This window comes from Myotis yumanensis, unplaced genomic scaffold, assembly GCF_028538775.1.
Source record: "Myotis yumanensis isolate MYYU_CA2020_CCGP unplaced genomic scaffold, mMyoYum1.0.hap1 SCAF_9, whole genome shotgun sequence".
NCBI lineage: Eukaryota > Metazoa > Chordata > Mammalia > Chiroptera > Vespertilionidae > Myotis > Myotis yumanensis.
Genome location: NW_027223760.1, coordinates 64,408,503 through 64,435,856, shown reverse-complemented (window position 1 = coordinate 64,435,856; position 27,354 = coordinate 64,408,503). Strand labels below are relative to the sequence as shown.

Genomic DNA, 27,354 nt, shown 5'->3' with positions numbered 1-27,354 from the left:
GAGATCTTGAGACACATGCTCAGACGTATAGTTAGGAAGTGAGAGGCCTAGGAATTGAATCCTGTTTTGTCTGGTTCCCAAGGCTTGTGACTTTAACCTCCACCCCCACCTTCACCCCGTGTCCCTCTGTAAATGCCTTCATGCCCATCTCTGTGTGCCCCCAACGATCAATGCTGCACTTCTGTGAAAACCTTTCCTGGTATATCCCACCCCAGGGCTCCATACCTCCATCCACCTCTCTCTGCCTCTCCTCTGCCTTCTGGGAGGGCCTGTACCCCCGCCTCCTGGACCATGTGCTCCCTGGGGCCTGTCGGGACCCCCAAGCGCTGTGACTGCAGAGACGCTCCCTGCGATGGGGGCTTGTGCACCACGGAGGGTTTCTGGCGGACGTCCACTCCCAGGTGGCTCCTGAGTCTGGCTGTGAGGAGAAATTTAATATTGAAGTCCCGAAGAAGCCGCTCCTCTTCCTATTGCCTCCTTCCTCTCTCAGACTTCCTGAGGGGAAGTCCAGTTGGTATTTGAAAGCTCCAGCTGCAGGTTTCATGTCACTTTTAAAACAACCAGCACATTTCAGTAACTCTCTGACCCGAAGTCTCAGGTGCCAGCTAAAAAGGACCGCTCAGCCAAGGGTTTGCAAATGCTTGAAAACAGTGGCTTTTATTAGAGGTTCTAGCCCCTTCCAGTCAGAGCACAAACGCCCATGTCACAGTGAAGCCACCGGCCAGCACGCATGTTCCTAGATGCAGCAGCCGCCACCTCACCTCGGTCTCCACGGTGTGAAAACGGTGACTGTTTTCTTTACATGCTGCAAAACTGCCAGATGGTAGGAATATTCTCAGGTCCACGGTGGCTATGGGGCCCCCTACATGTCATAATACTTGTCACCACAAGATGTCAGTATGGTATCAGTCCTGGGTGCCACAGACTGATCATGGTGGCCCGGTTCCTCCTGCTGCAGGATTAGCCCACATTCTGCCTTTCTGATTCATTTTCCCTGCGCAGCTTCCCTTTGGGAAAACTCAGTTCTCTCAGTTCTCTGAGTTCTCTCTCTAAACTTAAATACTTTCCTAGCTCCTACTTGAGTCACAGATAACCCTAGGAATCCCCTCTTTTAGGTGTTATCTCAGCACCTTTAAAAGTTTGCAAGATAATGGTTTTATCTCTTTCTAAGGAGAGTTTTAAGTAGTTAAGGATGGGGGCGGAATGGTATAGATAGTAATAGTACTGAGAGGGGTTTTTGGTGGGTTGTTTGTGTTTTTTTTGGTTTGTGTGTGTGCGTGTGTGTGTCTCTTTCTTTCTCTCGCTCCTTAACCTAGAGAAAAAGAAGGAACAACCCATATTAACTAAGTAAAGCCAGCAAGAGAGGGAAAATGGTGCTCAGGAAAGCATTGTATTGAGGCCCAAGCGTGCTCCTGTACCTCCAAGGGAAGTGGGTATATTATGCCCACTTCTCAGTTAATAAGTAGCTAGTAAACAAGTGGCAGAGCCTGGTTTGGACCTGGGTCTGCTTGTTCCCAGAGCCTGCGCCCACCCCAAGGCTGGTACCATTACTATTGTTCATCTGTCTGTACCATAAAATGCAGGAGGGATCTGTGTGTGGCTTGGTCAGCAAGTACCTGTTGAGCCCTGGCTACACTGAAGATACCATGTTGTAAACAATACAAAGCCCTGGTAAATATCTTCTCTGCCCTCAAGAAGCAAAATCAAGTCAAGAAGGGCAAAGACATGTACGTGAAGGTCAAGGGGAAACTATGGGTCGGTGGCCTTTCCTTGGAAGGAGGGAAAGGTGGCCAAGCAGAGAGCAGGGCCCCGGTGCAGGACACGTTCCAGCCCTCCCAAGGGCTCTTCATTAGATCGGTCTTCCATAAACCTGCGAATGCACAGAGTATAGCTCAGGCTGCTTCTACCCTGGCTTTCTGTGGTTCTAAAACGGAGGAATATGAGAAGGAGGTATAATCCCAGCTGACAGAGGTTGCCACCCATGTGTGCCTTTGTACCCCAGCTGGCAAGATTACTCCTAATCCTCTCTTTAGGTGGTCTGATCCAGGAGGACAGGTGACAGCAAGACGGGAGGTAATGTGTGGTGTGGGGGGCTGTTTCCAGCTCCCCGCTCCATGGCCCAGACGGGGAGGAGGACGGCCCTGAGGCTTCTGGGAAGGTTTGCCCCGGTAGCAGCAGAGGGCTTTGGAATGGGACTTGAGAAGCACGGTGTCCGAGTGCAGAACTTGGCGAGGACGCACAGGAGAGCCCCGGGGATGACGGAACATCTGAGAAATAAGACCTGAGCGGAGAGGTTAGAGAAACCGGGTTATGTAACCTGGGGGTCCTGGGGGCCTGGGCAGGCTTCCTCGGAACAGCGCTCAGCATCTCAGTACTTGTCCATGTGGAGTGAGGACAGACCACAGCTGAGCCACGCACACCGTCGGTGTGATCCGTGGCAAAGTTTTTCCATCAGCAGCTGTGAAACGTGAACTACATCATGGAGAGAACATCACAGAATTTTCTGTCTTCCTGTCTTTAAAAACCCAGAATACAGCCAGACCCTTTAGAAGTAGAGGACTGGAGGACTGGCTCTCCCAGACACTGTAGCTGTCGTTTCAGCTTCTGCTGTGTTCGGTCTGAGGAGAACATGATTGGCAGAGAGAATCATGTTTTATATAAGAGTGGATTGTATTCGTTATGATAGTGGGTTCTGAGAGGCTGCCCATACAGTTTTTCTTTTCATCTGGAAGACTTTGGAGAGTGAAATGGGGTGCTATTAATAACATGCTGGGGCAGCAGGCATAAAGGAACATGGTCCCTGACAAACTGTGACATGTGGTCACCCTGATTTGGGGAGTTCTTGTTAGAGGGATCTCCTTAAGATATAAATCTCATGTTCTCTCCTGCTCTTTAGACTGCTCTGTGGCTTCCCATGGCACCAACGTGAAACCCACAGCCCTGATGCTGGCCCCCGAGGGCCTATGGGGCCTGGCGCCTGCCCTCTTCCAGCTTCCTCCCTGCACTGACTCAGCACATCCCCACCTCCAGGCCTGGCCCTGGCCTCTCTTCCACCTGGATCCTCGCTCTCACTGTCCTAGCCTCACCCCTAACCTGCCCTTTGCCCAGCTGGCTCCTTCTAATCCATCGGTTCTCAAGCTGTGGGTCGCCACCCCTTTGGCGGTCGAACGACCCTTTCACAGGGGTCGCCTAAGACCATCCTGCATATCAGATATTTACATTACGATTTATAACAGTAGCAACAATACAGTTATGAAGTAGCAACGAAAATAATTTTATGGTTGGGTCACAACATGAGGAACTGTATTTAAAGGGCCAGAAGATTGAGAACCACTGTTCTAATCTCTTAGATCTTGGCTGGAACCCCACCTTCTCGGATCACCCTCCCCGACCTCCTTTTTGTGCTTCTCCCTTTCATCCATCCCCCAGCTCATTTCTTCATAGAAATGGCACATATTGAAGTCACTTCCTGTTTGTTACCTCTTGGCTGCCTTTTTCACCAGAATGTGCATACCCTGAGGGCAGGAATCGCATCTGGCCTGTTCCCTGGTGTCTGGTCGGTGCTGCCCCTGCCAGGAAGATAGGGACGAGACAGATCCATGCAGAATGAGTGATTCACTCCTGCCTGTCCTGTGTACCCATAAGGCCTAGGGGTCTAAAACAGTAATCGGTTGCATCCTATAGATTCTTTCAGGCAACAGAATTGGTTGAACTTGGTACACAATCCTGTGCTGAGAAAACCCTGAAACAGCCCCTATCCTTGGAAAATGTAGGGTATCTTGCAGAAGAGGCAACACGAACATTAACCAAGTTCAGCAATGGTATATGCCAAGTGCCAGTGAAGGGCCCAGGAAAGCGGTGGCTCTGCCCTCCCTCCCCACCCACCCCCGTCCTAGTTTTCTTACTGATACAGTATATATGCTAGTATGTTTTTGCTTATTTCCTGGTTGACCTTTCCCTTCCCAGAATAGAAACTTCAAGACAGAAGAGCCATCTTTCTCATTCGTGTTCACTGTTGTATTTCTAGTGCCTAGAATGGTACCTGGCCCACAGTAGGTGTTTAATGAAGAAATGTTGAGTGAAAGAAACAATGAGGTGAAAGTGAGCCCTGGGCTGCATGTCGATCTTTATTTTATTTATTTTTTTTATTTTTCCTGAGGAGCTATGAGTAACATTTTATTTATTTATTTATTTTAAAAAATATATTTTATTGATTTTTTACAGAGAGGAAGGGAGAGGGATAGAGAGTTAGAAACATCGATCAGCTGCCTCCTGTACACTCCCCACTGGGAATGTGCCCGCAACCAAGGTACATGCCCCTGACCGGAATCGAACCTGGGACCCTTCAGTCCACAGGCCGATGCTCTATCCACTGAGCCAAACGGGTTAGGGCTGCATGTAGGTCTTTAATGGGCCCTGTAGGGATGGGCTGGATTTTCGGAGGGAGGACAGTCCAGAATGAGATCATGGCACAGATAAGGGACCAGTGGGTACCAGATCTTGACTTGTTTGGTCTAGAAAACTAACCAGTAAGTTTCAGTTTCATTTACTGACCTCTGAAATAATGTCCCCGGGGTGCTTCTCCACTCCCCCTCACTCATTTGGCCTGGGTGACACCCACAGCAGAGGTGTCAGGGGAAAGCTGGCTGCCACTCACATTCCTTGGTGTTGGCCTTCAAACAGCTGAGCAAAAATAAGCAGCCTCGGGCCGTGTGGCTGGTCTGGGGATTAGCGTTGAGTTTACAGGCAGTCTGGGCCCCGGCCCCCTTCCTCTGCATTCCCATCCCCGCCGTTCACCGCCTGTTTCTGCCTCCTTCCGTGGCTGGAAAATGTAAGAAATCGGTGCGTTAATTTCCACGACGTCAAGAGCTCTGGGCTGGCACGGGAAGCAGCGCTCGTTACACCCACTGGAACAGGGGATGGTTTCACCTCCAATCAGTCGCAGTCCCGTCTGAAGCACAGAGGAACGTGTGCCATGTCCCTGGGCTTGGTCTGCTGCAGTGCCTTGAAATTCCAGCGTGCAGTTCACTCCCCTGGGCTCAGAGGCTCTCTCTCCTTTGTCCTCGTCAAAAAGCCACGCTGTTTGGAGGAGCAGCCTCTTAAGGCGGCTTTCAGCTGGCATGTGAGGGGCTGGCTGAGTTGTAAGCTCTGGAGTTGCAAGTCTGATGAAATGTGGAAGAACCATTGGTGGGTGTGAGGGGACAGGCAGACTCAGAGCCTGGGGTGGACATGGGATCATCTGAAGGTGGTGGGGTCCCTCTTTGTGACAGAACAGCCAAGAAGGACTCAGACAGAAAGGGTCCCAAGCAGCGGGTGGACAAGGGTGTCTTTCAGGCCTGCCTCCAGCACAGCATCCTTATCTAAACACACAGTCCTTTTGCGGGGAGGGGGTTTGCAATGTATGTGCATGTGTATAACTTTTCTAGGTTCAAATTATGAAATGTTTCAAACATGGAGAAAATAATGCACCAGACACGCTGTATCTGCCGTCTGGCTTTAGCAAATGTCTCAGAGCATCCGTTCCCTATTTTTTAAACAACCTTTTATTATAGAATAGTTTTAGATGTATAAAAAAGTTATAGACAGAACCGGGGTATATATTCCCACACCCAGTTTTCCCTGTTACTAACATCATATGCTAGTTGTATAGTATATGTGTCACAATAACGGACCCAACTGATAGTCAACTGAAGTTCATCCTTTACTCAGATTTCGGAAGCTTTTACTTAACGTCCTTTTCTGTTCCAGGTCCCCGTCCAGGGACCACATCGTGTTTAGCTGCTGTATCATTTCACACTCACTGTGCCCAGGGGCTGCAGGTAGATGGGAGCTGGGATCGCCATGCGGGCGAGCCCGCCCATCATTAGGTCCCTCTCCTCGGAAGGACAGAGTGCTTTTTCAGGAGCCACGGTTTCCTTCTACTCCAGAAACGCCTCAGAGAATCACTGGTTCACAGCCCAAGCATATTCCGCTCTCTGACACCCAGATTCCTCTCTCCCAGCCAGGATCCAGGGGTCTGATCGCTAGAGATGAAGAGAGGCCCCGCCCCGCCTGGGTCACTGCTGCCATCCCATTTGCACGGCTGCGCATGCTCCTGGGGACGGAGGGCAGTGGGGAGGGATGGCAGGAATCCCTCCTTCCCGGTGCTGGGACCCCATAACCACTGCACTCAGGGGGAAACCTAATGCAAGAGGCGAGTTCCTAATTCCTTGCCTGGGTCTCTTAAGAAAGAAACCTCTTAGCTGAGTAGCAGGAGAAGGCGTGCGTTTTCCCTGAGTAATCCTAGGGTAGCATCGATTTGGGTGGCTGTTGGAGGCTTGGATTTTAAACCGCTGTATTTTTACAGCTGTAGAATCCAGTGCTTGAGTTGCTTTAACAAGCAGCCGTGGGTTTGTTTTCTGGCCTAAGTCTGCCACTGGTGCACTGGGAAAATTTGATCCGGGGCCTATTTCTAGGAAAGTGTTCTGTGCTTTTCAGTTCAACGTGGATGGCAGTGTATTGTGCTTGCTGGCCACACCTTCATTCGATTGCAGTAGGCGCGTGATCTGCGATTCAGATACTTGAGCCGTGAAAGTCAAAGATGGCCAATTTGACCGGGAGCCCAGAGAGACGGTGTCCCAGGCCCTGGTCTGTGGCCAGGATTGGTGACCTGCTTCAGTCCTCTCTGTGATGTACGTCCCTCTCAGGATTCTGTGCTTGGCCTCGCAATTAGAGGTGCCCGGTGCCCTGACGGACAAGCCTTTGTAACACAGGAGGCGGTGCACGGTCCCTGTCTCCCCTTCCTAGGGGAGAAAGTCGACTTGCTAGATGCTGCAAGTTAGAAGCAAAACCAGGTCTAGAACCTGTATCTTCTGGTTCCAAATCTGGAGTTCTTTGAACTCCCTCACCCAGGGAGAAACTGGAGAGAGGCACAGGCCTAGTCACGATGTCCAAGCAGAGTTACTACGGCACAGGTTCTGCTTGTCCTCACAGTTGCCCCGGTGCTTACACTGCGGTGCTTCTATCCACAAAACACAATTTTACTGCAAAAAAAAAAAAAAAAAAAAAAAAAAGCCACTTGGCAGTTGAGAGCGTTGATATTAAATGCAGGATACGACCAGGCCGTGGTCAGCATCCAGCAGCACCCACTTGGCAGTCACACCCGGAGCTGAGGCCTTCTCTCCAGTCCTGTCCTTTGGGGCTTTTCTGAGCCCCACAGTGTCCTTTGGGAAAGGGCTGGGGGAGAGAGCTTCCCACAGGGTTTTCATGAGGCCTGTCCACGCACATTCTGTATCGACTCCTACTGGGCACTCAGTAATGGCAATGAAATCTTTATTACGAGTAGTGCTATTTAAGAACAACCCATCACAAATGTAGTCCCACAGTGTAAACCCTACATGCTTTCAGACCTGACCACCTGAAATAATGATAGTCATAGCTACAGTGCACTGTGCATCTACCATGTACCAGCCACTGAGTTCCGTGCCGCATGTGGCTTATCTCTCTTAATCCTCATGATAACCTCACAGTGTGTAGGAACTATGAATCATGACCAGAAAACAGTGACTTCGGCTGAGAAACTTGCTCCAGTCACACAGTAAGTAGCAGATTGTGACCATAACTAACTACCATATTATATTGCCTGTCTAAAGAAAGCAAAGCCTTACTTAAAAAAAAAAAAAAAAGGGGGCAACAAGGTCCAGAGAGCTTCCCAGAACTCCTCCACAAAAGCCAAGACTGCCAGGAGCCATCTGCCGGGTGCCAGGGCCTTCCCAGATGCCCAGATTCACACCATCAGCAAGATGGAGCTGAGTTGCAGCCCAGCATGCGCCCCTACTCATTAGCAAGTAAAATGAAGGCACAACCCGCACAGGATGGGGAGAGAAGAATCTAAAACCACTGCATAACCTCTGTGGCCCACGAGCCTGCACGTCGGGCCCCTGGCTGCTGTCTGGGCCTGGAGACGGTGGGTGTGAGTGATCCGGGGGCCCGCCAGGCAGAGCTCTGTGGACCAGACCTCAACCCCAGTAAGCTGTGACCGATGTGCGCGCTCATGTTTGATGACTCGTTTAGAATACTCGGGTCACTCTCCGTCCAGATGTTCAGCTATTTCTCTCTGTGCATTTTTTTCTTTTTTACTTTTTCTTATTTTAAAGCAATGATTCAGCTTCCCTGGGAGATGAGAAGTAATACGGGTGATTTCCTTTTGCCAAATCCTTGACTGGCTTCCAAAATGCAAAACTAATATGCCTGGTTATGACCTGATTTGTAACTGAGGTGAATAATAACAGCACAGGAAAACCACACTGGTTTCAGCCAATATGAATTACAGAAAATTCCGAGCCACAGGATGCTTGAAGTGATGCGGTCTTATTAATTTTAGGAACACACTGTAAAGAAAGAAAATCAATGACCAAAAAGATTCCTAGTCGGAGGTCTTGTCAGAACGCCCTTGTGAATAGATGGAAACAGCTCACAGTGCAAGGGTTGCTGGTGCTTGTTTGTTTGTGACTTGGTTTGAAAAATATACGAAGACACTAACCTCTCTACATAATTATTAAGCTTGACACTTTCTGTATAGAAGGTAAAAGGCAGGGCTGCGTCTCAGGTAAAGTCTGAATTTAAAAGATTTTATTGGATGTTAGATTTATTTATAAAACCTTCAAGTTGCTTTGAGTAATTCACTTCCAGTTTCACAATTGCCCCTTTAGTTTGGAGAAAAATGCAAGCTGTTTGGTTTGACTTTCCCAACCAGTTCGGTCCCTTTTCTGGTTTCTAAGCCTTCTCAGAGTCTGCGTGAGCGATGGTCACCTGCAGTTACAGAATCTGTGTGAGTGATTATCACCTGCAGTTACATATTAGAATCTTTGGAGATGGGTCCTGGGCACCGGATTGTTTTAAAACTGGTGAAGTGTCACTAACAGGCACTTCTGACTGAGAACCGTTGGTCTGTAGGTACCTGGTGCTATAGAAATGGCTGAAACCAAATGAAATAAAACTTGCTTATAGGACCCATGGACATCAGGTCGTAGGACTCAGCACAGAGGTTTCTTCTCAGCTTGGAATGACCTGTTCCAACTGGCTCACCTTTGTGTTTATCCCTGCCTTTTCTCTGAGCCCTTGCAAGCATTTAAATCACAAACAGAGGCAGTGAGTGATTCCTACACTTCAGAAAAGCAGGTATTTTTCACACTAGATCATTTAAATCCTCTAGAGCAGCGGTTCTCAACCTATGGGTCGCGACCCCTTTGGGGGTTGAATGACCCTTTCACAGGGGTCACCTAAGACCATCGGAAAACACATATATAATTACATATTGTTTTTGTGATTAATCACTATGCTTTAATTATGTTCAATTTGTAACAATGAAAATACATCCTGCATATCAGATATTTACATTACGATTCATAACAGTAGCAAAATTACAGTTATGAAGTAGCAACAAAAATAATTTTATGGTTGGGGGTCACCACAACATGAGGAACTGTATTAAAGGATCGCGGCATTAGGAAGGTTGGGAACCGCTGCTCTAGAGTCTGGTCTACTTGAGAACAGTACCTTTTTGGTGGGGGGAAGGGGCCTTTGGGGTCTATCACCTAATACCTGACATGTCTGTTGAGCTTTCTGTAAATATTAGTTGATTACTTTAATCTTGATTTTGTTTTCCCAATTAGGACTTACTTCCTTGTTAATCTTTTTCTCCTCTAGAATCCAAACTTGTGCTACATTTATATTTTGGTCAAAGGAGAGGGATGGAAATTTGTTTAGGTGCAGATGGGAGAGATGCCACAGTGTATGTAGATTTCAGGTGGATGCAATTCAAGGTGTCAGAACTGCCCTTTAAAGAAAAGAATTGTTGGCAGATGGGGGTGGGATGGGTTACAGGGGAAAAAAAGAGGAACAAATGGGAACAGATCTGCATTAATAAATATTCAGACTGAGTCCCACTCTTATGTCAGTGTTTGTAGGTGGTGTTATTACATGTAGTATTGGGTGATGGAAGTTGTGTGCTCTCTCATTTTTCACTTTAATTGCTTGCCTGAAAAGATCCTGACAGCTTCAAAGGTTACTGCTGGTTGCATTGTTCATAACTCAGAAATAATATGCATGTGCAATTTGCTTCATTATTGCCCACTAATAACCAATTCTGGAGAAAGTCCTAAAGCCACCAAAGGATCCATAATTTGACATGATGATTTCCCCCCCTCCCCGTCTCATTTTTTAACTATCCCAGTTTTAAGAGTGAGCCACAAATGCTGTGGTGATGTAGGTCTGATTTTCTTTCCATGAGCTTAGTATGATAAATTAAACAGAGGTGTGTGTGTGTGTGTGTGTGTGTGTGTGTGTTTAATCCAGAAAAACAAGGCAAAACACAAAATATTATATATTTTAGGTCCACCTAAATAAACTAGCATTCTGGGTGTTCTGTGCTTTGGGTAAGATTCAGTTTGGCTATGCATAACTGAAAACCCTGCAAACAGCGAGTTGTGTTGCTTTTCCATGTATGACTTCCATTCTCAGAATTATCCCATATCCAGAGTAGATGCAGAAACTCCAGTCATCCTTTCATCTAGTAAGAAAAAGATACCACAAAGAAAGGCACATGACTTTTAAGGTGGCGTCTCAGAAGCCTTATGTCTTATTGGCCAAGAGTTAGTCACATGGCTGTACCTGGCTCAAGGAATACTGGGAAATGTAGTCTTTATATAAGACAGCCATGTTCCTAAGCACTGTGGAGATAGAAGGGGAAAATGACTATAGGGACTCCTCACTTTATTGCACTTCCAAGTTGTTTTTTTACAAATGAAAGTTGAGACCCTCCACCGGCAAAAAGATTACAACTCGCTAAAGGCTCAGATGATGGTTAGCATTTTTTAGCAATGGAATATTTTTTTTTCATATTTTAAATTTGTTTTTCAATTACAGTTGACATTCAATATTAATTTCAGGTGTACAACATAGTGATTAGACATTTATATAACTTACAAAGTGATCAACCCAATGAATCTAGTACCCGCCTGACACCATACAGTTATTACAATATTGTTGACTATATTCCATAACAGTAAAGGTGTGTGTGTGTGTGTGTGTGTGTGTGTGTATATATATATGTTTTTATATATTTTATATTGGTTTTTGACATAATGCTGTGGCACACTTCATAGTCTGCAGTATAATGTAAACATAACTTTTACATGCACTGGGAAACCAAAAAAATGTGTGACACGCTTTATTGCTATATTTGCTTTATTGCGATGGTCTGGCACCAAACCCACAGTGTCTCCCAAAGTATGCCTGTATCTGATGGCAGCCAGCATTCTCTGCCACGTTATGTGAATGCCGAGTTTCTAGATTTTCTGTGTGTCATTGTGTCACTGACTATAAAATGGAGATAATCCACAACCGTGCAGAGTTGAATTTCAAAACATTTTATGAGCTAAAGAACTGAGTAGTAGCTACAGCTAACACATTGCTTAGTTAATCCTCATTTCAGCCCTAGGGCCAAAGTACTATCCTCATCGACATTTTACAGGTGAAAAAGAAAAAACACACACACTTTAATACTTAAACAGGTTATACTGCTAGTATTAGCTGAGGCAGTTTGACTTGTGTGGAGCTGCATTATTACCATAAGCAACACCAAGAGGGGAGCAGCTTTTCCAAGGAGAGGCTCATCACAGTAGTGAGTGCTAGAAGCTCGGGTACCAGATCATATAAAATATTGCACTCAGGATTAGTTGACTCAGTTCCTCCCCCCCGCCCCCATCTTTTATATTCACACCCTTGTGAAATTCACTAATTACTTGGTTTCAAATGTGGTGCAACCTCTGGCTTTTCTTTATCTCTGTTAGGATTCTAGTAGACCTAGTCGTCCCTCAACCAATGCCTACTGATTACTTGGCTGAGCTATATGATAACCAGGGTTTCAGTCCGAGTAATCGGGTTTTTACTGTGCAGCATTGTTTTGTTCAGAGGGGCACTTGGTTTCAGGGCCTGCAGGAATGGGATTCTCAGCCCTTCGTTCCTATCTGTACCACAAGTCCTTTATCTCGCTTTGAGGCCCAGACTCCTTGGTTCTGCAAACCGTCTCACCACACATCAGAAGCAGACCTCCTTTTCTTGCCTGTCAAACCCCTTCACTTTCTACTTACTGCCTTACTTTTGGTAATGAGGCACTCAGAGGTATAACATTGGAAAGAATCTTGTATTTCCATTTCTCCTCTCACCAAATCTGACATCTCCAGTTCCAGTTTCTCCACCACTCTCCACACCACCACTGGTTATTTTTATAAAACATGGGCCATATCACTTTCCACCTTCACCAGCCCTCTACTGTCTACAGAAGGAAGCCAGCGCTGGGGGAGCATTTCCAACCGTCCAGGACACAGGCCCAGTCTCAGCTGCAGGACTCACACGGACCCCTCCCCGGTCCCTGCTCGTTTCTGCTGCTGCTCATCTGCTCACACCACTCTCTGTGCTGACTCCCATTACCCGCCTTTTGTGTCTGGAGGTCTGGGTTAAGGCACATGTAAAACCCTCTTTCGAGAAGTTTCCCTGATTCTCACAGAGAATCGTGCTTGCTTCCGACATCACTTAGCATCTTTTTTCTAAACTCATGCATCAGTCTGTCTGAGGTCGTCAACTGTGAAGTGGGTTGTCTGTCTCGCTCAGTTGTGAATCTGCTGGCTTAGAATTTCCCTTGAACAAGCAACACACAAGAATTCAGTACGTCTCTCTGAGAACGAATTCAGTTTCTGTGTCTCTGTTCAGAGGTCTCAGCTTTTATCTAAGTTCAAACAACCTCTCCTATCATTCTTCTTTTGTAGCTTCCTAACCTGCCCTCTGGCCTCTTGATTTAGATCAGAGCAAACTACAGAAATTGTCATCCACAGCAGTCTAGGACAGTGGTCGGCAAACTGCGGCTCTCGAGCCACATGCGGCTCTTTGGCCCCTTGAGTGTGGCTCTTCCACAAAATACCACGTGCAGGTGCGCCCGTACAATGCGATTGAAACTTCATGGCCCATGCGCAGAAGTCGGTTTTCGGCCTGGGCGAGTCTATTTTGAAGAAGTACTGTTGATATTTGGCTCTGTTGACTAATGAGTTTGCCGACCACTGGTCTAGGAACAAGAGCTCCATTTCTCATAATATTCATGTGGCTCCAAAGCAAAGTTTCTCGACATTGACCTTTTTAGGCCAGATAGTTCATAGTCAGGGAGTGGGGCAAGGTTGGGACTGTTCTGTGTGTGTGCTGTGGAATGTTTAGCAGTGTCCCTGACTTCAACCCATTAGATGCCAGTAGGATTCTCCCCAGTTGTCTCCAGACCAGGGGTCCTCAAACTTTTTAAACAGGGGGCCAGTTCACTGTCCCTCAGACCGTTGGAGGGCCGGACTATAGTTTAAAAAAAAAACTATGAACAAATTCCTATGCACACTGCACATATCTTATTTTGAAGTAAAAAAACAAAACGGGAATAAATACAGTATTTGTACTTGCATGTGGCCCGCGGGCCATAGTTTGAGGACCCCTGCTCCAGACATTGCCAAACATCCCGGAGTAGGGCTGGGGGGATTGCTCACGGATGGGAAGGCATGCCCATGCCTCAGAACCACAGATTTAAAGTATCTCTAAAAATATTCTGGCTTGGCTGGCATGGTTCAGTGGTTGAGCCTCGACCTATGAACCAGGAGGTCACGGTTTGATTCCCGGTCAGGGCACATGCCTGGGTTGCTGGCTTCATCCTCAGTGGGGGATGCAGGAGTCAGCCAATCAATGATTCTCTCTCATCACTGATGTTTCTCTCTCTCCCTCTCCTTACCTCTCTAAAATCAATAAAAATATTTTTTTAAAAAATATATTTTAAAAATAAATAAAAATATTCCGTTACTAATGAACATTGGCTCTTCAGCTCTACTACCCATAGTACCCACAGACTTCTCACGTGTGCTTTCTGCCTCAAATTTAATGCCATTTTTAGATTCCCTAATCTCACCTATGAATGACTCCCTTTGTCTCACTCCATTTCTTCAAAACCCAACTCAGTTCAAATTAGACCTTGCCAAATTAGACCTATCTGACCCCTTTCCATTATTCTGAATTTTGCATTATTTTGTAGCCCTCTGAACATCTGTGCTCAACAGGATCTATTTCTTCATGTAAAAGTAGATGCTGGTACAGTCATTTAGACATGGGTCTATTTTCCTCTTCTTCCTGAACTTTCTGAGCTGGGTGCTTTTCTTTATGTCTTTTGTGTTATGCATATCCAGGGCATTCATTTACTCGGCATACATCACAGTGAGCCCTGGTTGAGGATTTGTGGCCTCTAAGATCTGTCCCTTAAGCAGCTTCCATTTTGGTGGGGTGTTGAGGCAGATTAGCAAATATATGTAGTACAACACATGGTAGAGGTGGTATGTAGGCCAGCACCTTAGAGGATGGGGAGGGTTTCCTTGGGCAAACAGTTTTAGGCAGAAGGGATGAAAGGTCTCTTTCCATAAACAAATATTTCCCTCCAGCCTTGGAGAAAGGCCTTCAGGAGCCTCATTTCCCTGCCTTCTCTTTTGGCCCTTAGCGTCACCCACCAGCATCAATCTTCTCTTGCAGGTACTTGCTATTCCTACAGGAGGGAGTAACATGGAAACTCCTATGGCCTTTGTATTACATGCTACTTGGTTCCACCATCAGGCTCATTTCTGGGGAAACAGACATGTAAATGTCTGTGTATATGCACACATGCATGTTGGGTTAAAGGGAACCACATTTTGGCCTTACTCCTGTTTGAAAGAGTTTTATTGTTGTATAATCCCAGCACCCCAGTCTCCAGGGCTGCTGTACACAGGTGTGCAGATTGTGTGCTTCACAGGCATATCTGGCAGCCATGATAGTCTCTGGCAGGCTCTCTTGTCACAGGTAACAAGGTGAGAGAGAGCTTGAGTGGGTAGATTACTCCCTGACACCACTAAAGAGGGTGGGCTGAGAGTGTCTTAGACACCGGGTTCCACATCTTATACTTAGGGAAGATAGTTACCACTCTCAAGCAGTCAATGACTCTAGGAATATGATGGGCTGATAAAGAGTTAGAAAGCACCCTAGTCAGAACTGTCTATTTCTAATAACTTTAAATATATTTTTATTGATTTCAGAGAGGAAAGGGAGGAGGGAGAGAGGTGGAAACATCAATGATGAGAGAGAATAATTGGTTGGCTGCCTCCCGCATACCCCACACTGGGGATCAAGCCCACAACCCGGGCATGTGCCCTGACTGGGAATTGAACCTTGACCTCCTGGTTCATAGGTTGATGCCCAACAACTGAGCCATGCCAACCAGGCTATTTCTAATAACTTTAAACTGCCATGCCAGATACCACAGGGCTGCAACGTGCCGTGTTTGTTTATAAAGCAGCCTCCCCGCATATTGTCGACAGGGTCCTCGGTTGACTAATGTTTATTCATTCACTTGTGGAGGAAAACGTGGGCTACGAATGTGAACACGAATGCTTTTTTTAATAGATGGTGTTATTGGGCTGCACATTGTCCCTGACTTTCAGATATTTAACTCGTAAAGTTTACAGCAACACTTAACTGCGTCTGGATTCCACATTGAATTTGGGAAGGCAAGGATCTCACTGTAATTTGCACTGACTGCCCTGTAATGGAAATTATGGCTTGGGAAAAGTTTCAAATGACGTGTCTATAAACTAAGGAAAAGTTGATCCATTTAAAGGCTGGTTATGTGCAATTGTGGGATTTTTTTTTTTTTTGAAAGGGCCATTGCCAACAAGAAATACGTATTTCAGCAGCTGAAGTAAACTAGCCATGAATTAAAAGTTGGTCTTTGTAAATTGTTGGTTCATCAGATTCAGCCCTGAACATGGAGTGAGTTTAGCAGAACTGTGCTGGGCTCTTAAGAAAGCTGTAAAGGTTGTGTGAGTCCAGTGTTGCAATTGGACGGTGGCAATGAGCTGGCCTGAGAGGACAAGCAGCATTTTTATTGGTCAGAACGCTGGCCCAGTGGGACTCAGGACACAGGGCTTTCTGGTCCTAGCCCTGCAGTTAAGTGGGTTTGTGTCAGTAAGTATGTCAGGTACCCTTCCCAGCATCAATTTGTCTATTTCTTGGCTCCTGTCCCCCTACTTCCCTCCTCACCATTTGTTTTAGTGTCTCCCGTTCATGTTCATGACTTTCCCTCAAATGTCTAATGATCATTCCTTGACTGTTCTTGGCTCATATTTAAGACCAAGGCAATAAAAAGCTGATGAGAGGCTCTGGGTGGAGGCGCGGATGGAGCTTGCTGACCCGGGGCTTAAGTGTAGGGAGATCATTTAATTAGGGGAGAGCCAGATGTCCACATCTGGAACTCTCTTCTCCGAGCCCCACTTAACTTAATCAGCAAGGAATCTCCCTGTCAGGCTGCCAGTGTCTCTGGGAACCGCGGAGTAGGCGTATTTCCACTTCCATCCCTGTTTTCAGCACTGTACAGGCAGGCCGGGAAATATCGTGGGTTCGCTTCCACCCACCGCAATAAGAGGAGTAGCGCAATAAAGTGAGCGCTAACCTTTTTGCTAGTGGAAGGCCTTGCCTTCAGTTTGTAAAAACACACTTCTGTGAAGAGCAATAAAGCGAGGTATGCCTGTACTCTCCCAGTCTACCTCACCTATGCTTCTTCCCCTGGTTCAGTGTCTCTGGATAATCAACCTTTTCAACAACCCTTCTGTTTTCAGCCCTGATCCTTCCCTTCCTTGCCTGTCGCCGTACATGGCACCTTCAAGTCCACGGCCTCTCTGAGGCTTTGGCAGCGGGTTCCCCTCTTTTATCATGGGTCTCCCCTGCTTCAGGCACTGGAGATTGTAGCTTCCTCTACTCTCTAGGGCAGCGGTTCTCAACCTGTGGGTTGCGACCCTTTTGGGGGTCGAACGACCCTTTTTACAGGGGTCGCCTAAGACCATCGGAAAACACATATATAATTACATATTGTTTTGTGATTAATCACTGTGCTTTAATTATGTTCAATTTGTAACAATGAAATTGGGGTCCCCACAACATGAGGAACTGTAGTAAAGGGTCACGGCATTAGGAAGGTTGAGAACCACTGCTCTAGGGGGATCCGTCATTCAAAGCACTGGTCGGAATCACTTATCTGCTGATGTCTCCCCTTCCTTCTATCCCTGGGAGTTTATTTCTTTACTTTAGCAGGACCTTGGATGGTGAAGGAAACAAATGCCCTTGACCCATCTGCCACGTTTGACCCAAGTCTTCCATTTTCTCATCCTAAAAATTAATTTGCATATCCAGTCAGTAATTATATGCATCTCCTGCTGCTGGCCCTGAGCTCAGTGCTGGAGAGATGAAGGCCCAGACAGTTCCTCACCTCTGAGAAGCAGGGAAAAGAAATGATGTGCGGGGACAAAGCCTGTACAGTGAGTGACATATGTACAGGGATAGTGCCAGCTTGAAGTGGTGCAGAGACAGGAGGGGGGATGTGACAAGCTCGGCCAGGACGTTGGGGAAGGCCATGCTGAGTAAACGAAAACTCTGTGGCTTCGTGAATCCCACTGTTGGGGGAAGGCTGTGACCAGACCGCGCCCATTAATTATTACCGAGTGAGTCCAAGGAAAAGTGGTGTATCCAGCCCAGATCTTCAAAATCACTCTGCTGGCTGGGTGGGCCTTTGCCTCTCCAGGGTCTTCCAGCTGTAAATGGCCCGCTGCTCCCCACCCACGGCCTCCCAGGCTTCCCACGGTTGCCATGCACACTTAGAAAAGAGTCTGGCCTTGGGAAGATCAGAAATTGCAGAAGGCCTTCCCAGGGTGCGTGACATCGCATCTGCCCCTCACTGCTGCCTCCCAGCCTGCGAATAGCTCACTGCTGACAGAGACCTTGTCAATGTTGTTGAGAGGTACTACTGCTCTTTTTTTATTATTATTAATATTGATTTCAGAGAGAGGAAGGGAGAGGGTGGGATAGAAACATCAATGATGAGAGAGAATCATTGATTGGCTGCCTCCTGCACACCCAACATCAGGGATCCAGCCTGCAATCCCGGCAAGTGCCCTGACCAGGAATTGAACAGTGACCTCCTGGCTCATGGGTCATGCTCAACCACTGAGCCATACCAGCGGGACTCGACTTTCTTATTATAAGGAATTTCACGTATTTGAAATTCCAACAAAGTAGACCAACTAGAGCAGTGGTTCTCAACCTTGGAATTAGAATCACCGGGAATCTTTTTAAAATCCTGATTTCTGGGCCTCATTCTCCAGAAATTCTGTTTCTTTGTTACTAATGTTGTGGCCCCACCCCATAACAAAGAAACAGAATGTGCAGCCAAGGTTGAGAACCACTGAGCTAGAGCATAGCCAAAGCCCATGAGCCCATCAATTAACCTGTTAACCCAGCCAACAACCTTGATAGTGTTTTCATTTAGGCTTGAAGATAGCACCATAAAAGGCTCAATATGTCACAAATTCAGACACTCGGTTGCCACTGGCCCCCAACACCAGGGACAGCAGGGCTGGTTAACGGGGCCTACTGATGGACAGGTGGTCTGCATGGTTTGCCCTCCTTGGTCCTGTTGCAATTCAAATTCCTATTGAGAAGGGTCTGAATGTCGATCTTTCTTATTGCTGTCAGTGTCCTGGCTTTTTTCTTCGCCACTGGAAGTTATGGGAGCTTCCACTCATTGCCTGTGTCTGTCCTTGCACAGTGTGTCTGTTCGAGGCGGGAACGATAGACCAGGCGGGAACGATAGACGAGGCTTAGCCCTGCAGTAAGGAGTCTCGTTGAGAGGACACTGTGTTTCAGAAACTTTGAAGCAAGCCCATAGGTTTTTATTGCTTGGGTGTTTTCAAATCCATTTTAATATTTGAATTCTCTTAGCCCTCGGTGAACTTGAACTCTGTGAGTGTGCAAGAGGTGGTGTGAGGCAGAAAACAGTAACCTCTTAGTGTGTTTTTTGGCTATACCCCGCCCTGCTGAAAAGGTTGGTTTCTCTTCCTTCTCTTTTCAGTGATAGGAAAGTGGCAGAGCCAATGTGTGGCTGAAGACAGCAGCCACTTACAGAAACGCTTGCATCCTTGCCAGTTGCCAGTCTAAGGAGCATCACGTGGCCATGGAAATCTAAGTGTTTCTATCCCACAGCCCATCTCCGGGAGGCGGATTATATCTCTGGGCAATAGCAGCCAATGTTCCGGGTTCATATTTTTATTGGCATCGTAAACAAACAAGCGGGAGAACTATCTGGGAGGCTGTGTGCGGCAGCCAGCGCAATTCATATCGCATTTCTTTTTGTAGCAACTTAAAGTGAAGAAGTGCTCAGTGGTGTGGCACATGGCATATAGATGTCCTTACTGAATTTGGTCATATCCAGTGAGTAGTGCTATTCTCAGTTCATGCTGGTAAGGTGCGTAACTCAGTCCATAAAGTGATGAGTCAGGGTTACCTCAAACCAGTCAGCCAGGAAGAGTGTGAGGAGGCTCCGAGCAGCTTCTCCTGACTTATGGGCACCAAATATCTCCTTTCATTTTAAGAACTCGAAGCATTAGTGGATGTTCGAAAGGTTGCCCAAGGAAGCATTGGATGTGGACATGATATTTTAGGCCTGATGGGCGGTCTCTCTGGAAGTTCTGCTTTCCTGTCACGTAACAGAGTCTGCATCCTAGACAGAGGTGAATCCTGCCCGGGGTGCTTCCAGGCGGCAGCCTTTTTGTCATGGAGAGGATGGCATTTAGAAGCTTCTGGAAGCCCATTTCACCATTCATAATTTCAGGGCATGTGAGCCTAAGTCCAGGTAATGGAAGGTGGTGAAACAAAGTAAGAAAACTTTTTAAAACCTTGCTTTGCAAATAGAAGGCAAACATTCTTGATTCTTTGGGAAGCAATGTTACAAGTTTGTGTGAATGTCAATGGCCAACAGCATTTTGTTTGGACATAAGATACTTTCTTTCCCTTTTCCAGAGAGGTACTGAAATGTGAAGAAGAAAAGAGTAATATAGTCCGGTTTAGTGGTTGAACATTGACCCATGAACCAAGAAGTCACTGGTTCGATTGCTGGCTTGATCCCCAGTAGGGGGCATGTAGGAGGCAGTGATTGATGTTTCTGTCTCTCTGTCCCCTCCCTTCCTCTCTAAAAAAAAAAAAAGTAATAAAAACATATTTTTAAAGAGAGAGTAATACAGATTGTGTGTGTACATCTACACATACAAACTAATAAAAGAAAAAGTAAAGGTAGCTTATGAAGGTAACATTGAAAATATTTCAAAAATTATATAATTTGGAAACAAAGGAAAGCTTTAAAAGACGGTTTGTGTGAATACTGTTATACTGGGCATCAGTTACAAAAATAAAGGCAAAAGTGGAGGACATAAAAATGTCAATTGGCCTCTTAACTCTTTCCCCTTTATACACACATTTTAGATTCAGAACGAAGTTCTTTTCTTTCAAAATAACACACCGGATGTCTCTCTGAAGGAATGAGTTTTAATGAATCAGGTTCAGGCCCCGTCTCAAAAGCTAAGTACCTCGATCATCTGTTCCTAAACTTGAAGCAAAATGGTTCTGTGAGTTTTTGAGATGTTTTCCACACAGACATTTGCAATCATCACCCTGTTCTTTCTCATCGTTCTCCGTTCTCTTCGTCTTCCTGGCTTCTCTCTCCAATCTCTCGTGCCTCACTTCGTTAAGCACCTAGAAAAAGCTTGCAGGATTGGTCTGCCAGTCACCATCTCCACACGTGGCCTGCCCAGCATTCCAATGGACCGTTTTTGGGAATAAAACACCTTTCCCTGGTGAGCATTGTCCACTGCCTGCTCTCTAGTGAGCACGAGTGAAGTGCACAAAGCGTTCCTCTCCGAAATGTGGACATACTTTGGGGCCACAGCAAGCAGATGAGTGTGAGTACGGGCTGTGTTTGAAAACCAGGTTTCCCTTGAAGAGTGGTTGTTGTCCGTGTATTTGGAGAACCATGGGGGTAGTTCTAGGCCAGTGACCTGCAGACAGTCTCAGCTGCAGTGTGACCGTTGTAGGAGAGCAAATGCTGACTTACACTCTGTCCTCACTTGTGCTGTCAAACCCTTGAGATCCGACTTGAGGGAGCCATTCAGAGAATCTTTGTCTCTTGTTTCAGAACTTGGCTTTCAAGGACCTACAATGGCAAAGACCCAGGAAGCAGGGTTTGTGAATAGAATGTCCCAGAAATTCTTGGCAGAGGAGAAAGAGTCAAGTGAACGTGACGTGATTAGCACACCAGGAATAAGTTTGCCACTGCTGTCCAGTTTTAATCTGCCAGTGGGAAGCCTTGTCGATTGATTTTCGTGCTATCGTTTTGCCCCCGTGCTCCTGGCCACTGTACCTGCACCCCTGCTCATCCCCTGTTAATGCCTTTTGGAGTTAATGGGTGGATCTTACTTCTACCACATGCAGGAAACACTTCCTGTACCAAGGTGCTGGAAACAACATCTGTCGTTACATCAAAGCAGGTGTGACTGCCAAGTGCAGCTGGAAGAGTTCTAACAATGAGATGGTTTTAAAGGAGGTTAAAATGAAAAGAAATCTGTGTGCAATGTCTGAACCTTTTTCTGAGAAAACAAAAATGTGCTCCTCTTCCTCCAATCTTACTGCATAAACAATTGTGTTTGCATATTTAGCAGTGCGGGTGTTTTGGTGGGTTTTTTGTTTTGTTTTGTTTTGTTTTTTTTGGTGCCCTGAGAAGCAGCCTTTCAGAGGTTGCTATGGCGTTGAATTCTGTGTCTTGGAGAGGAAAAACCCCTCTGAAGAATGTGGTGTTTGTGGATTCCAAACCAGTATGAGGATTTCTGATCGAGAGTCTAGAGAAGATATAATAAACTCATTCTACAATTAGAAAGTTGAAGAGCTGCCCTCCAGAACGTGAATCCCAATCCAGAAACGTGCTCAGCAAACAAGAACAATGCCCCGTACATTTTCAAATTGATGGCTCTTTCCAATGGCAACTAATTTGTTCCAGCCTTGAAGTGAGCATAATTAACAGAGACTTTCTTTCTTAGGCCGATTAACCACCGAAAACCATGCCAACATTGTAACTGTAAGCAGTGAAAACCAATATTTATGAGGGGGATTGTGCAAGAGTTTGCGTGACAGATGGACATTTTATCACTGTTGATGTTTGGAATTCCCTTGAAAAGTAATGCAATATCTTGTTATTTGCGAATGAATGGACAAACGATTGTGCTTTGCTGAGTTTTCTTTAAAAAGAAGTATACTACTAGTAAATTAATTTTTTTCTCTGTCTAGCCTTTATTAGTTTATGTTAGGTAGGCTCATATATTCTGATGCAAAAGCTGAAAATCATAATTGTGTTTTTTATTACAGATACAGATCCACGTGTTTTAGAAAAACAAGAATTACAGCAGCCAACCTATGTTGCCCTCAGTTACATTAATAGGTAAGCCGTTTACAGAATTTATAGCAACCTCATATCTGCCACATGCTTATTTTTTTCACTGTAACTTCTGACAGCAGAAAAAAATGTTTTCAGTTTAAAAATATTTACGGGAGATGATTGAAAATCAACCTTTATATGGAATGTTCTTGTGTCTCTGTTGGGGAGATGCAGGAGGTAGTTAGTTCTCTGTGCATATGGCTGAAAACGACTGATTTATAAGCTCATTCGGGAACTATTTTGTATGCAGAGTTCGAATATACTCTTTGGACTTCATAGGGCAGTCTGGGAGATTAATGGATTTATGTTTGAGGGAAACTTTTAAACGCTGGGGTGAAGAGGCATTTTATGAATTAGTACATTGTTGGAGTATCAGAACATATCAGGATATAACACATTGAAATAATTCAGTACCAGAAAGCTATTTAGTAGAAGCTCATCTTTGAGTAAAAACGTTGTCAGCAACTGAACTATTGTGAGTGTTTACTGAAAGTGAACATGTGAGCACGAGTTTAGAGAACAGTTAGAACTTGACCTATCAAGTCTGAAAGAGGACTTGGTGTTTCAGCCAACTCAGATAATTTAAGGAGACAGTGATTTCTGGAGAGAGCCTGAAATCAGCTTGTGTAAAGAAAACTCACACCCCTGAAGAGAGAAAAGCAAAGCACAAGCAAACTAGTTTTTAATGGGAATGACAAACTCTGCTCATAATTCAGTGCATGACTTTCTATTGACTCTCCCTTGTTTATATACTACAAAGCGTGTGTTGGCAGTCATTGGTACCAGAGCTGAGGTTCAGGGTCTGAAGTGGAAAGCTGGGAATGAGTTACTTGTACTGTTTCATTTTAATGCCTTTTTAGAAAACTTGCTTCAGTCTTGTCTAGAGAGAGCTTCGGAGTTGACTCTGCTCTGTCAAGTTCTTTTATGAAGCGTGTTTTTAAAGGATTCATTAGCATAAGCAGCTATTTGCATATCTGTTTTGTGCTTCCTACTTATCAGCCTTCCCTAAAAGTGAGAGAAAAGATCTATAGTTTATCATGACCCATAATTTTTGAGATGTTTAAAGTAGAACACCTTTAAAATTACATCAGGTACAAATAAAGATGTATATGTGTTATTTCCAGTGATTAGCATGGGTTTGGAAAAGTCTTTAATTATACATTAGAATTATGTGAATGTTAATTAGCCTAGTTATAGTGAAGGATGGGATAAAGAGGCTTATAGATTAATTGTGGTATTAAGTAGAACTTTTCAATGATGTGGCTATTGTGTTTGGGGTAAAATATGTTACCTGGATATATACAAATTCATGTGATACCAAGCCTTGTTCTAATAAGAGTCTATGAGGTTTTCACGTTCATTCTTCCTGATTAAATTGTCAACCATGATGGCAGCAAGGATCTATTCATTACACAGGTGTTATACTCACTAAAGAAATACATACTCTGGCCCTAGCCGGTTTGGCTCAGTGGATAGAGTGTCAAACTGCAGACTGAAGGGTCCTGGATTCGATTCCAGTCAAGGGAACATGCCCAGGTTGTGGGCTCGATCCCCAGTAGGTGGCATACAGGAGGCAGTTGATCAATGATTCTCTCTCATCATTGATGTTTCTATCTCTCTCTCTCCCTCTCCCTTCCTCTCTGAAATCAATAAAAAAATATTTTAAAGAATATTCTTAAAAAAATAAATACTCTGCCAGGTGTGATTTGGGATACACAAGAAGTCGAATAGGGACGAGGGCCACACACAAAACACTACCAGAGAACTTGACTCAAGGATGATAATTTAGCATAAACTGTGCAGTGGGATATGCCTGAATCCTAGAGAGTTAGCGTAATCAGTGGGTGTGAGATTTCTTGGATGAGTCTTCTGGGAGAAAATGAGTCATTTTTTAAAATAATCTTTTATTATTATAGCCATACAGCATTATTACAGCATTGTAGAAAATTATAAAGTATAATTAAAAAAAATTTTTTTTTAATTAAAATGTCACATTCCCACCACCCAGCTATCACTACTAATAATACCTTAACACATTTCAGGTTATTAAAAAAAAACACACACAAAAAAACATGGTTCAGTGGTTGAGCATTGACCTATGAACCAGGAAGTCACAGTTTGATTCCCTATCAGGGCACTTGCCCAGGTTGCTGACTCAACCCCCAGTAGGGGGCATGCAGGAGGCAGCCAATCAATGATTCTCTCTCATCATAGATGTTTCTATCTCTCTCCCTCTCTGAAATCAATAAAAATATATTTGGCCCTACCTGGTTTGGCTCAGTGGCTAGAGCATCAGCCTGTGGACTGAAGGGTCCTAGGTTCGATTGCAGTCAAGGGCACATGCCCGGGTTGCGGGCTCGATCCCCAGGAGGGAGCGTGCAGGAGGCAGTCAATCAGTGATCCTCTCTCATCATTTATGTTGACAGCTAGTCAACTCCCACTTACTCTTTATGTTTCAGTTCAAATGTCTTTCTTAACGTGCCTTCCTCTAATGCACTAATATAAACTAACATTTATCACAGTCTTTACCTTTGTATTTATTTGTGTGAGTATTTATTTGTATATATATTTGGGGGGGAAAACTGTTTTGCAACCTACTCTGTAGTCATTGATCTCTCCATTTCAGTACACTTGAATGTAATCTATATCTAACTCAGATCATATTTAGATTTTCCCGGATAAAAAAAACAAATCCTTTAGAGTTGTCTATCTCATCCAGTGTCCAACCCAGAACACTGCATTGCACCTACATGTTTTTCCCTCGTCTCTTTTAATCTGGCACAATCCTTTCAATTGACAGCGACCGGAGAAGGCCAGGTGTCCCACCTGAGGCTCCTTCCTCCCGGGTTTTCTTCTGGTTGTCTTCCTGAAGATGTCATTTAGTGAGTTCCTCCATTTTCTGTATTTGCTATAAACTAGAATTTGGGTCTGGAGAAGACGCACCTTGAACCCGTCACATCATTGTATTTAGAGGCCTGAGAAATCAGAGGACTTACCACATGTCATCTTAGCTGATAAAGTAGACCAGTGTATGGGGATTGACACTTTTACTAGAGATTTCTAGGTGAAGGGGACCGTGTATGGAAGGTTGCCCAGGTTACTAACAACCCTCCTCTCTTGGGATCCCTTTCTGGACAGTGCCACATTCATAACATGGTACTTAACACATGGTAGACCCTCTGGATGTTTGTTTGTAGATGGTAAATAAACACCTAGTAAATGGAAGAGGGAGAGCAACGGGCAGCAGCATGGAGGAAGCCACGTCTAGCCAGAGGGAATATCTGCTTAAAAGAAATTATTAGGGCCTTTGTTACAAAAGGGATGCATTGGACGTCACAAAGCCAGTATGGATTCAAGAAGAGACCAATGTGGGTTAAAATGTGAAAGGAAGTCTGCTTAACAGCAATATCCTGACTACAGCAGAAAAGAGGACTATAAAAAAACTGAACAAGTAAAATATTTTTTTTCTTAAACCTCAGGGGAAAATAAAGTCTAATTTTGCTGAGCAGTGAAGGCAGGAAAAGAATTAATATTTCGCTGCTCGTATATCCATTTGTCCAACTCTAATGGACTTTTGGGTGTGTGACAAAATTGAGATGAAACTTTCTTTGGCAATAACATTGACTGTAATCAACAGAGTTTGGATCCTTAAAATGGAGCTACCTTTTTGGATTATGAAAAGAATTGAGTAGAAATTGGATCCTTTATTTATGTCTATTTAATGTTGCTTCACTCTCTTGAACATAATGTATCGAACAAACCTTTAATTCCTTCAAAAATAGATCTGTTACAATACCTCCACACATTTAAAATAGAAATAGTTTAATGAGAATGAGGGAGACTGAATGAATTAGTGAAGGTTGTGGGAATAATTCTGCAGAAAAAAAAGATGGATATAAATTGTAAGGATAGGAAGTTCTGCTAATTCTGTGATATGAGGAACAATGACAAGTCTGTGTAATGGGAAATTTAATTGTTTAGTCTGTATATTATTTATGCATCTGGAAAATAAAGTGTAAAAGACAAGAAGAAAAACTAGAAGATTTTGAATGAGAGAATATGGAAGAAATAACACTAGGAAAAGCGAAAATAATACTTTTACACCTTGTGCTATGATGATCTCCATTTTACAGGTACAGACGTTGACACTCAGGTTAAATAACTTGCCCTAGTTCTGGGGGGGGGGGGGGGGGGGAACCTGGGGAGTACTGGGTTCAAATCTGCCCCATCAGGCTCTAGGATCTGTGCTCCTAATCATTGTGTAGCCTGACTTGTTGGGCTATCAGAAAGGAAAATACTAGTTTAGAAAAGTAAGAGGAGAATTTGGAAAACCAATGGAAAAATTGGATAGGACAGTTGGGCAGAGGGATTACATACAAAAATAAGAGTAATTCCCAGGCTGTAAATAATTGGAGGGTAGCAGCCTAATAAAATGAAACAGTAGGAGACAGCAGAAGCTAAAAATGTTATGAGAGGTGACCAGTAACTCCTAAATGACATAATGCCACCAGGAGATGAGTGTGCAAGGCACATCCAGCTTAGCAGGCCTCGGCTGTAGAGGGAAAGGAGGCCTTAGCACCTTAGATCAGGAGGAAAGAAAGGGCAGAGTGGGGGGCATGCAGGAAGCTCCCTCCACTACTTCTCAAGGTGCTAGGGGAGCTGCAGGGTGAAGTCAGCTGAGCCGCCATAAGAAAGCTGATGCGAAGCCCTGGCTTACATCTGGATATTTCCTTCGGGTTATTATAGTGTAGTTCAGGTGACAAGATAGAGTATTAATAGCTTGTGATACCCTAGAAATGAATAACTGTGATAATTTAAAGATATCATAACATACATTGTCATGGCTATCAATTATACTATCTTCTCTACAAACTGTTTTTATTAAAATAATATAAATCGAAGTTTCCCAATTAACTTTAAATTTTTTAAATATATGTAGCATTTTTGTAGATAAGCTGTGA

The 27,354-nt window shown here is 44.8% G+C and overlaps 1 protein-coding gene across 4 annotated transcripts in view; it reads left to right on the top strand.

The window, feature by feature from the left end:
* The window catches only part of JAZF1 (JAZF zinc finger 1), a 299,872-nt gene that overhangs the window by 143,531 nt on the left and 128,987 nt on the right, over nucleotides 1-27,354 (top strand). For all 4 annotated transcript variants that reach the window (XR_011472676.1, XM_070424488.1, XM_070424490.1 and 1 more), the window contains exon 2: nucleotides 22,324-22,396. Coding sequence is in view for 3 of the 4 variants with exons in the window: in XM_070424488.1 (XP_070280589.1) it covers nucleotides 22,324-22,396 (73 nt within the window). In the remaining variant the exon portion in view is untranslated. The remainder of the gene's footprint in view (nucleotides 1-22,323; nucleotides 22,397-27,354) is intronic.